The 11,971-nt window shown below is 49.1% G+C and overlaps 1 protein-coding gene across 2 annotated transcripts in view; it reads left to right on the forward strand.

Annotated features, from left to right (window-relative positions):
* The window catches only part of NPLOC4 (NPL4 homolog, ubiquitin recognition factor), a 78,298-nt gene that overhangs the window by 51,835 nt on the left and 14,492 nt on the right, over positions 1 to 11,971 (forward strand). For both annotated transcript variants that reach the window (XM_010354290.2, XM_030923140.1), the window contains one exon: positions 10,637 to 10,708. In XM_010354290.2, the coding sequence (XP_010352592.1) occupies positions 10,637 to 10,708 (72 nt within the window). The remainder of the gene's footprint in view (positions 1 to 10,636; positions 10,709 to 11,971) is intronic.

The following is an 11,971-nucleotide window of genomic DNA, read 5'->3' on the forward strand; positions in this document are numbered from 1 at the left end:
ACCTGATCTCAGTTCACTGCAACCTCTGCCACCTGGGTTCAGCGATTCTTCTGCCTCAGCCTTCCGAGTAGCTGGGATTACAGGTGTGCACCACCACGCCTGGCTAATTTTTATATTTTTAGTAGAGATTGGGTTTCACCATGTTGGCCAGGATGGTCTCGAACTCCTGACCTCATGATCCGCCTACCTTGGCCTCCCAAAGTGCTGGGATTACAGGCGTGAGCCACCTCACCCGTCCTTGATTTCTTTCTTAACGATGTGGATAATCAGCTATATGAGCACGGTTTTGGGAATAAAAATAAACTTTTGTTTCCCTGTTAATCTTTGATGCTTCTGTCATCAGTCGTCTCCATGAATCATGGAGAATCATGGATTTTCTGGACTCTGTTCTATTCCATTGGCCAATTTTCCTAAACTAGAACTAATACTATACTCTTTTTTTTTTTTTTTGAGACAGAGTCTTTCTTTCTCACCCAGGCTGGAGTGTAATGGCGCAATCTTGGCTCACTGCAGCCTCTGCCTCCCGGGTTCAAGCAATTCTCCTGCCTCAGTCTCCCGAGTAGCTGGGACTGGGACTACAGGCCCACGCCCCCACGCCCAGCTAATTTTTTGTATTTTAGTAGAAACAGGGTTTCACCATGTTGCCCAGGCTGGTTTCGAACTCCTGAGCTCAGCAGTTAATCCACCCGCCTCGGCCTCCCAAAGTGGTAGAATTACAGGCGTGAGCCACCATGCCCGGCCTCGTTCCCATGTTGTTTAACGTCTCTTAGAAAGGTTTTCAATTTTCTCTGTGGAGGTCTTACCTATCATTTATTAGATTATTCCTAGGTACTTTATTTTTAACCTATTACAAAATAGCACTATCTTAAAATCACATTTTTAAACTGTTGCTGTTTGAAACAGGTAAATTTTTGTATCCAGCAACTGCCATCTGTTCCTCAATATTATCATTTATAAGTTTAGTCTTTCAATATTATCATTTATAAGTTTAGTCTTTCAATATTATCATTTATAAGTTTAGTCTTTCAATATTATCATTTATAAGTTTAGTCTTTCAATATTATCATTTATAAGTTTAGTCTTTCAATATTATCATTTATAAGTTTAGTCTTCCGCATTTCCTACATGCGTTACCCTTTCCGTCATCAGCCCTTCTCATTCTCTGGGCTTGCCGCGATGTTGCCTGCGATGTCCCAAACAGCACTGATGGCAGTGAATGTCTCTGGCACCTTTGTCTTGCTTTTAATCGTAAAGCAAGTGCTTTTAGGATTTTATCGTCAACTGTGAGTTTTCTGTAGGATTATTTTTAAGTACGGGTTGGAAATTTGCTTTTTTATTTCCATGTGTTATTATCAGTTTCTTGCACTTAGGAATGGAGCTCCCTTTTGTCATGAAATATGTGACATTTCCTTAATCATTCTGTTGTTTTCATAGAGTGCTTATTTGCCCGCTGTTAGTGAGAATAGGCTAGAAATACTTCCCAAAATGGTTTATAGCCCTGTAGGATTTGAGACAGATTTCTCATGTTTCAGGAAAATACCAGTTGGAGCAAAGAGAACTGTAAAAGCTGACATTAAAGTCATCCTTTTAGTCCTCCCATGGACTTTGAGGTTGAAGGTAAAATATGCCTTGTAAACAAAACTTGCACCAATATTTGTCTAAGGCTGTTGTTCATCATATTGTCGTCTCTGACAATAAAAATTGGAAACAATTGAACAGCCCCATCCCAAGGGGATATTAAGTTACAGCTGGACTCTGGGATAGCATGTGGTTACTAAAGGTATGCGTTTACAAATCATTGAAAGATAAGGGATAAAACTTAGAAAGTAAAATTAAAAGTGCATCTGTACCTCGAGTATAATACCAATTTTTTTGTTTGTTTTTTGAAGACACATATAGGCATTTGCACATCTATGTGGGCATACATTTACATGTACTCACACACGGGGTGGGAGTAGAAGCTTCCTGACTGTCCTTCAGGAGGGAGAAGAGTCTGCAGCTTTGCCCTGTCCCATATGCAGCCAGTAAGAGAACGAGGAAGAGCTTTGTGGACAGATGAGGGAGCTGTGCGGATACTGATGTTGAAGAAGTGATTTGAAGGCACATCTGTGTCATCATTCACGTGCAGTTTTTTTTAGAAAGCATGGATGTGGGCCGGGCACGGTGGCTCACGCCTGTAGTCCCAGCACTTTGGGAGGCCGAGACGGGCGGATCACAAGGTCAGGAGATCGAGACCATCCTGGCTAACACGGTGAAACCCCGTCTGTACTAAAAATACAAAAAACCAGCCGGGCGACGAGGCAGGCGCCTGTAGTCCCAGCTACTCGGGAGGCTGAGGCAGGAGAATGGCGTAAACCCGGGAGGCGGAGCTTGCAGTGAGCTGAGATCCGGCCACTGCACTCCAGCCTGGGCGGCAGAGCAAGACTCCGTCTCAAAAAAAAAAAAAAAAAAAAAAGAAAGCATGGATGTAAACATAGTCCTGTGAGGACCAGGAGCTTCCCAAGAGACTAGGGACAGCCAGCCACACTTGTCTCTGGGGCAGTCAGGGGCAGGAAGTGGGGCTTTTCTCTTTCACCTTTCTTGTGAAAGGGAACGCTTGTCCCCTGCAGAGAAACATGAAGAAAACATTATTTAGTGATACCTACTCTTTGCATCTGGTAGAGTTGTTTCCTTTTCTATTCTTTTAACTTCAAAGACTTGTAATTATGGAGAATAAATGAGTGCATTTATTGACTACATGGGCAAATCAGAATGTATTTAATTGGTGGTGTGTTGATGGCCTTTGGTTCTTCCTGGTTATTACAGAAAGTGCCACATTTAACACCCTCATACATCCTCATGTGACATCTTTCCTTTTTTTTTTGAGACGGAGTCTGGCTCTGTCGCCCAGGCTGGAGTGCAGTGACCCGATCTCGGCTCACTACAAGCTCCACCTCCGGGGTTCACGCCATTCTCCTGCCTCAGTCTCCCAAGTAGCTGGGACCACAGGCGCCCGCCACCACTCCTGGCTAATTTTTTGTATTTTTAGTAGAGACGGGGTTTCACCGTGTTAGCCAGGATGGTCTCGATCTCCTGACCTCGTGTTCCGTCCGCCTCAGCCTCCCAAAGTGCTGGGATTACAGGCGTGAGCCACCGCACCCGGCCTCTTTACTTATTTTTGAGATGGAGTCTCGCTGTGTCACCTAGGCTGGTAGAGAGGGGTTTTGCCATGTTGGCCAGGCTGGTCTCAAACTCTTGACCTCAAGTAATCTACCTGCCTTGCCTTCCAAAGTGCTAGAATTACAGGTGTGAGCCGCCACACTCAACAGTAATGTGTGCAGTCTATGCTGTGTGCACCTGTGGCCCCAGCTACTCAGGAGGCTGAGGCAGGAGGATTGCTTGAGCCCAGGAGTTCGAGGCTGCAGTGAGCTTTGATTGCACCACTACACTCCAGCCTGGGCAACCTGTTGAGACCCTGTCTCTAAATAAATAAAGATGCAACATTTTAAGTATGAAATGAAATGTATGTTTATTATGAAAAAATTAAATATTGTAGATTGGTAAGAAGAAAATGGATGCCTCTGGCACCCCTTGTGATATGGATAGGCTTTGTGTCTGCACCCAAACCTCATCTTGACTTGTAATCCCCAGGTGTCAAGGAGAGATGAGGTGGAGATAATTGAATCATGGGAGTGGTTTCCCCCATCCTGTTCTCAGTGACAGTGAGTGCATTCTCACAAGATCTGTTGGATTTATAAGGGGCTCTTCCCGCTTTGCTCGGCACTTCTCCTTCCTGCCACCTTGTGAAGAAGGTGCCTTGCTTCCCCTTCCCCTCCTGCCATGATTGTAAGTTTCCTGAGGCCTCCCCAGCCATGCTGAACTATGAGTCAATTAAACCTCTTATAAATTACCCAGTCTTGGGCAGTTCATTGTAGCAGTGAGAAAACGGACCAGTTACACCATTTATCTGCTGAGCGCTTCCCGGGGGTCAGGTGTTAGGCCTAGGACCTGGGGCGCCGTGGTGAGCAGGTCCCTCCTGGTCCCTCTTCTTGCAGACTCTGTGGAGGTGTCTTGTTGGGAAACAGGGCCCGCCGAGGTGGCCATTCATAGCATTGAGACTGGAGCGTGTGAGAGGAAGCCAAGTGGAGTGGAATCTGCTGAAGCCATGTACCTGGAGAGCACAGCATGTACCCGGCGGGGCCAGTCTAGCTGGAGTGACTTGTGGTGGACAGTGGGAGGCCATGGAAAGAGATATGGAAAGTGGGTTCTGGAATGTTCCTGCTGGAGGTGTCAGGAGGGTTAGTCTGGAGGCGGAAGCTTTTGCAACAGTCGAGGCATTGAATGCCAGTAGCCTGAGTCAGGAGAAGGCGGCAAGGTTAGAGGAGTGAGTGGGGCTGAAATCCAGGTAGGAGAGGCAGTGGACAGGTGCTGACAGCCGGATGGGGTGGGCAGGGGAGGTCCCTACTGTAGAAGACCCATCCTGTGCTGCAGTGTGGTGAACGGTTTGGAGTTGGGGAGCCCAGTGAGAAGCTGGTGATGTTGGTAATCCAGGCCACATGTCAATTCCCTGTGGCCTTGGGGACGAGGACGGTGTGTTGGGACTGAGAGCTTTGGAGGCCTGGCAGGCGTGCAGAGAGGAGCACAGTCTCAAGCCAGGTTCCTGGTTTAGGGGAGTAGAGTTGCCACTGGTGCCAGAGTAGAGCCATGGGTCTGTGTGAGAGGATGGTGAGTCCAGGTGCCAACATGCGGAGTTTGAAGATGTAGCAGGACAGACATTTGCCAGGACTCAGGTCTGGAAACTCAGGCAAGAGATACAGGCCAGTAATGTCCTTTTCAGACTATTTGCGGAGAAAGCCTAAATTAACCCAGAAGTAGACGAGCCAAGCCGTGGTTCAGGGGGAGAAAAGAAGAGGGTGTTGAGCTAACCTGGAGTAGCTGCCAACAAACCCCATGGCCTGCTGAGTAAGCAATGCCTGGCCACAGCAACGGGTAGTGGGTTCCTCCGAGATGCCCTCTGGCCCCTCCACAGCCGGCTCCTTGAAGGAATGCTGTCCTTCTTGCTGCTTCTATGCCTCCTCGGCTCCCCATGGCACTCTGACCTGCCCCACCCCAGCACTGTGTGGCCCTCGCCAGACTGCCTGTCCGCACAGCTCTCCAGATGGGGGACCCCAGCACTGTCCCTTGGCACCAGGACATCACCCTCCCACCTCTCCTAGACCCTTCTCCTTGACCTCTTTAGAGCAGCAATCCTGCTCTAATCCTGCAGCAATCCTGCAATCCTAGATGAGCCAAGCTGTGGTTCAGTGGGAGAAAAGAAGAGGGTGTTGAGCAACTCCAAGGATTGCTGCTCTAAAGAGGTCAAGGAGAAGGGTCTAGGAGAGGTGGGAGGGTGATGTCCTGGTGCCAAGGGACAGTGCTGGGGTCCCCCATCTGGAGAGCTGTGCGGACAGGCAGTCTGGCGAGGGCCACACAGTGCTGGGGTGGGGCAGGTCAGAGTGCCATGGGGAGCCGAGGAGGCATAGAAGCAGCAAGGACAGCATTCCTTCAAGGAGCCGGCTGTGGAGGGGCCAGAGGGCATCTCGGAGGAACCCACTACCCGTTGCTGTGGCCAGGCATTGCTTACTCAGCAGGCCATGGGGTTTGTTGGCATCTGGTGCTGTGAACAGCATTTGGTGGACCCTGTAACTCATTCTTAGTGCATGCTTTAAATTGCTTGGGATGAATTCCCAGAACTGGGATTTTGTTGCTGAAGCTTACTGTGTCCTCCCACATTTCCTCCGGGAAGGTGTCAGGGTGGACACTTGAAGGTGGTGCTGCAGACCAGCCTTGCCCTCGTGCCTGTGACGCTGGCAAGAACCAGGCAGACCCAGGATCCCTCTCTCTCTCCTTCTTTGGCCACAGGGAGTCTCCTGTGTTTACTGTTTTCTTTGTGAGTCGCCGCTTCGTGTGCTTAGGTATTTATAAGGTGATTCATCATTTTTGGCATTCATTCGTGAGGTCTTTGTATATTAACCCTTTGTCGTATGTTGCAAACCAGGTTTTTTTTTTTTTTTTGAGACAGAGTCTCGCTCTGTCACCCAGGCTGGAGTGCAGTGGCCGGATCTCGGCTCACTGCAAGCTCCGCCTCCTGAGTTTATGCCATTCTCCTGCCTCAGCCTCCCGAGTAGCTGGGACTACAGCTGCCCGCCACCTCGCCCGGCTAGTTTTTTCTATCTTTTAGTAGAGACGGGGTTTCACTGTGTTAGCCGGGATGGTCTCGATCTCCTGACCTTGTGATCCGCCCGTCTCAGCCTCCCAAAGTGCTGGGATTACAGGTGTGAGCCACCGCACCCATCCCCAGCCAACTGTAATTCTTTACCCCAGAACACACTCTTTCCGTGCTTTTAGGATTTAATTTTACTTTGAGATCCATAATCCATTTATGCATGATATTGGTACAGGTAGGAATCTAGCTTTGTGCTTCTCCAGATGTTCGCCTGGTTGACCTAGTCCCACTGTTCATTGTAAACCAAGGTATCTGTGTCTCTTCGTGTCTTACTTCTGGGCATCGTCCTCTGCCACTTACCTGCGGTGTACTCCTTTGTTGTTACCGAACCGCTCTGTTCGCTATAGCCCCGTAACCCACTTTTGTATTTGTTGGGACAAGACCCAGCAGCACACAACTTTTTAAAATAAACATTTTCACCCATAGGAGATTGTGTTTGCTTCCAGCATTTTTCAGGACACTTTATCAATTAAGAAACTGCCAAGAGAAGAGATTCTGAATCACTTCTTATAGTATATTCCCAGTCTAAGAGAAAATTTTGCATCTTCCCTTGCAGTGGAGGTGGAGAGAGTCTTACTCAGTGTGAGACCACTGTTGGGGTCCGAGCCTCAACTTCAAGGTTCCCCAAAGGCAGGAGGGAGGTCTGCGTGTGCCCTGGCCCTGCAGCACCAGCACTGACTTGGGAGGTGGGGAGCCTGCACACATGGTGTGGGGGCCCCATTATCTACGCAGCTGTCCAACTGTCCTCGCCGATCGCTTTAGGAGGTTCACTCATCTTTGTAACCCTTCCTGTCTTGCTGTGTGTCAGGGACAGCAGTAGTGCCTATGACTGGTGTGGTTGTGAGGACCAAGTGGCTCTGTGCACACAGCTGGCCCGAGAAATGCCAGCTGCCGGTTCTGTGTGCAGCTGACAGGTGCTGTGTTGTTGCACATGGACTGGAATATTTTCTAAGCAGTGGTGCTTTTAAGAAACTGAGTGTCAGCCAGGCGTGGTGGCTCATGCCTGTAATCCCAGCACTTTGGGAGGCCGAGGCGGGTGGATCACGAAATCAGGAGATGGAGACCATCCTGGCTAACACGGTGAAACCTCATCTCTACTAAAAATACAAAAAATTGCAGGGCGTGGTGGCTGAGGCACGAGAATCACTTGAACCCTGGAGGCAGAGGTTGCAGTGAGCCGAGATCGCACTACCGCACTCCAGCCGGGGTGGCAGAACAAGACTGTCTCAAACCAAACACACACACACACACACACACACACACATGCAAAAGCAGGTGGGCTTTGTGCCAGGACAACAGTGAATTCCATTGATTGAATGGCATCAACCCTGCTTTAGAAAAGGTAAATGAAATCCTGAATGTGTTGCTTTTCTAAGAACTGGCAAGAAGGGGCACACATGATAGCAGGATCTGAACCGCCACGGGATAACTCAGAAAAACAAAGCTTTCAGACACCCGGTTTCTTTTTTCTTTTCTTTTCTTTTTTTGAGACAGAGTCTCGCTCTGTGGCCCAGGCTGGAGTGCGGTGGCCACAATCTCAGCTCACTGCAAGCTCCACCTCCCGGGTTCATGCCGTTCTCCTGCCTCAGCTTCCTGAGTAGCTGGGATTACAGGAGTGTGCCACCACACTGAGCTCATTTTTGTATTTTTGGTAGAGATGGAGTTTTGCCATGTTGTCCAGTCTTGTCTCAAACTCCTGACCTCAAGCCATCTGCCCACCTGGGCCTCCGAAAGCCCTGGGATTACAGGCATGAGTCACCGTGCCCCGGGCATCCCCAATGCTTTGAGCTAACAAAGACATCGATTCCTGGATTTCTCTTGGTGTCAAGACCTTGGCGCCAGTATTTCCAGAAGTGGCCTCTAGCGCGGGTGGTGAAGCGTTGGGGCCACGACCTCTGACCTCCTGGTGCCTCACTCCAGGTGGAGATAAAGCTGCTGACACTTTGACGGCTGCCAAACTTAGAATTAAGACATCCTCCTCCCAGCACATTCCAACTGACATTTGCTGAGGCCCATAAAAAGTAATTGCCTTTTAAAATGGTGTGTAGGCCTAGGGATTGGCTGGTGAAAACATCTGAGTGAAGGCTTGGGGGAGAGGTAGAAGTTACCTGTTTCCCCAGGGAGGAAAGGGGGATACAACACCTTTATTTTCTTTGGGACTGGAAAAGGTACAGTTGGATAGTTAAGTTTGAAAGAGAATAGCATGACACAAAAAAGAGAGAGGGGCATTTAACAAGAAAAATCCCTAGAGGGTGAGATTAAAGTGAACAGGTGCTGGAAAAAGTGTTTCTGCATATTAGAGCTTAATTAGATTTGAAGATGAATTCCAGATGGGCTAATTATGTGTGAGTTGTTGCAGGTTATTTCTTGTAGGGGCAAGCGTGTATTTTTGGAAATGGTGATTTAGTTTGATTGGATTTGATTTTTGCCTCCTACCAAATCTCCATTGAGAAACCACCTCTTTTGAGGCCCCAGGACTCATGCAGTAGGCCCCGTGTCTTTAGCGTCCCCATCACAGCCAGCAGAGCCCAGAATGTGGAAGCCTGTCCTTACTGTGGCAGTCCCTCGTCGCGTGGAAGGAGGACACACGACCCTCACCCATGTCAGTGGAAAGTCATTTCAGTGTTCAAGGCAGGCAAACAGAGCAGAGCTGTGTATTTGCAGGAACGTAGCCTCTGATGGGGCGGGGAGCAATACGTGAAATGGAAATAGAGTACAGGTTCGTTCTCCTGCTCTCCTGGAAAGATTGGTTGGCTATATTTGGACCATTTTTCTCTGGGAGGGTAGAGGCAAGTTCTTGTTGGCCGCTCTCTAGCTGTGAGTAAAGGTGTGAGGGTATGGAGACTGAGATGCATTTCAGGCCAGACATTGAATTTAAAATTTTTTAATTATTTGTTAAGACTAGTCAAGTACAGTAGTGAGGAAGGGGGAGAGAGTAGAACAAGGGTTGGATGTGTCACTGACTGTGAACAGTCAGCTGAGAGAACTCACCACCTTCAGACCAGCCAGAAACTTAATTTTCAAGCAAGGAGCAGGGAGGGCCACATGGGGCCTGGGGCTTTTCGTCACGCTAAGGGACTTGGTTTGACTTGGGAACAGCTTGCGATGATTGTCTCAGAAGACAGCGGGGCTCCCTGACGTCCACAGGAAGGTGGTTGTGCTAGGGGTGGCCTCCCGTCAACCCTGCACACCTCAGGGAGATTTGCTTGGCAATCATTTCGGGTCTTAGAGCTCCAATAAACGTAAACTTTTATGTAAGGCCCTATAATTGGAAATTATGGATGTATAATTTATGTATGACTTAATGAATGATTTATATAATGTTAAGTGATGATTTCTATAGAAAATATGACCCCCTCTTGCAGAATCTTTAATGAAAAGCTTTGGTTCTTATGAATTTATTTCTGGAGCTCTGTTTGAACTCAGCATGTTTGACATAAATCAGATCTAATTGTCATTTTATGATTAATGAACATATGCTGGCCGTTTTTCCCCATAATTAAACTTTATGTTCCGTGCATCTGACAAAGCAAAACAAGTTGAGACTTTGACAGATTGGTGTGGGGCTCCCGTGTCTTTGTGTTTGTGTGTGCGCTCATTTGTGCATGCCTTTACTCTATTCATGTCCAAGTACTCGGTTTCTGGAAAGTTGGGTTTTCAGAGGTGTGAGTGAGATTCTAAGAGTTATCATTCAGACTGTGAGGCTTCATGTGCTTTTGGAGGATAGACAGGGTACAGGTCCAACCTGAGGGGAATGCGGACCCTTCTGCCTGTCGCAGATCGCGCCTGAGTGCCAGGCCAAGTGCCGTGGGTAGAGGGGAGGCATTTGATGTGCTCTCCCAGTGGGGAGTCCTAGTGCCCAAGAGCTTGACCGCTTTCTCAGGCTGTGGTTATAATAAGGAGCTCCAAGACATGGTGGAAGGTGGTTTCACTGCAAAAATATGCACGTTTTCCTTTGTGCTATCTATACACTTCAGTAAGATTTGTAGTAATTTAAAAAGTGAAGGCCGGGCACGGTGACTCAGACCTGTAATCCCAGCACTTTGGGAGGCTGAGGCGGGCAGATCATGAGTTCAGGAGATTGAGACCATCCCGGCAAACACGGTGAAACCCTGTCTCTACTAAAAAATACAAAAAAAATTAGCTGGGTGTGGTGGCGGGCGCCTGTAGTCCAAGCTACTTGGGAGGCTGAGGCGGGAGAATGGTGTGACCCTGGGAGGCACAGCTTGCAGTGAGTGGAGATTGCGCCACTGCACTCCAGCCTGGGAGACGGAGCAAGACTCTGTCTCAGAAAATGAATAAATAAAAGTAAAAGGTGAGACAAGCATGCGAAAGGAAAATCATTACCACTGATCGCCTTTGCTCACTGCTGTTCCCCTCTGACTATTGCAGGACGTAGACAAGTTTGGCAACGAGATCACCCAGCTGGCCCGGCCCCTGCCTGTGGAGTATCTCATCATAGACGTAAGTGCCCCCCATGCACAGCCTGGACCCATCGGGCACCTTGGAGGTGGGACTGCTGGGTGGTGGCTGCTCAAGGGAGGAGGCTGCGATTTAAGGCACCCTCTGCCTTGTGCTGTGCCCACCCCGTAACAGGCACCCAGGAGTGGTTGTAGAGTCACTGAGCGTGCGGTGTTGCTGAAGTGCTCACAGCTTTAATGGCTTTTTGTTTTAGTTTCAGGTTTTTATTTCCTTGACGTCAACCTAGGGGTTAACTGTCCCCATACTAAAGTACAAAGGGCCACCGACCCCAGGCTAGGGAGCCTCTGGAAGGCAGCGAACCGCCATTGCTTGGGTCTCCAGTCACCGGAGCATCAAGCAGTCTTGTCCAGATGTGCTGTGCTTGGTGTGTGGCTGTCAGCTGTCCTGCATGTGCAGGTGCTGCCCTGGCCCCAGCACAGCTGCCACAGCCCACAGTGCGTCCGGGCCACTTCATCCAGGGTGGGCCCCGGGGACGCACCTGTGACTCAGTGTTCTTGAGTGAGGGATCAGCGTGGTTTACTGGGTGGAATTCCAGGAGCCACAAATGCCCCTGGCTCTTCCACATCTTCCCTGTGTCTCAGCTCCTTTCTGGAGGCATTTTATAGTCATGGAGATACGGCTGTGCCACTGGGCACAGGGCAGCAAGGATGGCAAGATGAGTCTTTGCAGCAGCCAGTGCATCAGCCCCACCAGAGCTCTGTCTAGAGTGGACGGGAGGCAGCTCATTTGCTATGCTGCTGCTGTGCCAGGATCTATTCAGGCTGCATTTGAACTCGAATGGGCATGTGATTCAGGCAGTAAAATATCATTGCATTTGGAGCAGCAGGTCCCCACGAGCCAAACCCATCGATGCACCATTCCAACTGACAGCTCCCGAGAACATATTTATTACGTAGGCCGTGGAGGCATCTGGTTTTTAGACTACCTGGGGTATAATTAAGATGAAAACAGATTGATGGAGCATACACCCAGGAGGAGCCAGCATGATTTAAAACCAGCTTTCTCAGGTCTTCCACCCTGAGCAGTCCTCCCCACCCCTTTCCTCTTCTTTTAGAAAGGAAGTTAAGTTTTTGCCTTAGTGCAGTTTTTCAGAAGTTCTTGTTTGTGGGAGAGGATTTTGCTCTGTGATGCCCAAACTCCTTGACCCTGTGGAAGTGAGGCATGGGGAGTCCTTGAGAGCAGGTGCCCAGAGAGGGGTGTCAAGCTCCATGCCCAGCCCCAGGTCACAGGCGCTGGCCTGGGCCA

The sequence above is a fragment of the Rhinopithecus roxellana genome, chromosome 19, assembly GCF_007565055.1.
Source record: "Rhinopithecus roxellana isolate Shanxi Qingling chromosome 19, ASM756505v1, whole genome shotgun sequence".
In the NCBI taxonomy this organism is placed as follows: Eukaryota; Metazoa; Chordata; class Mammalia; order Primates; family Cercopithecidae; genus Rhinopithecus; species Rhinopithecus roxellana.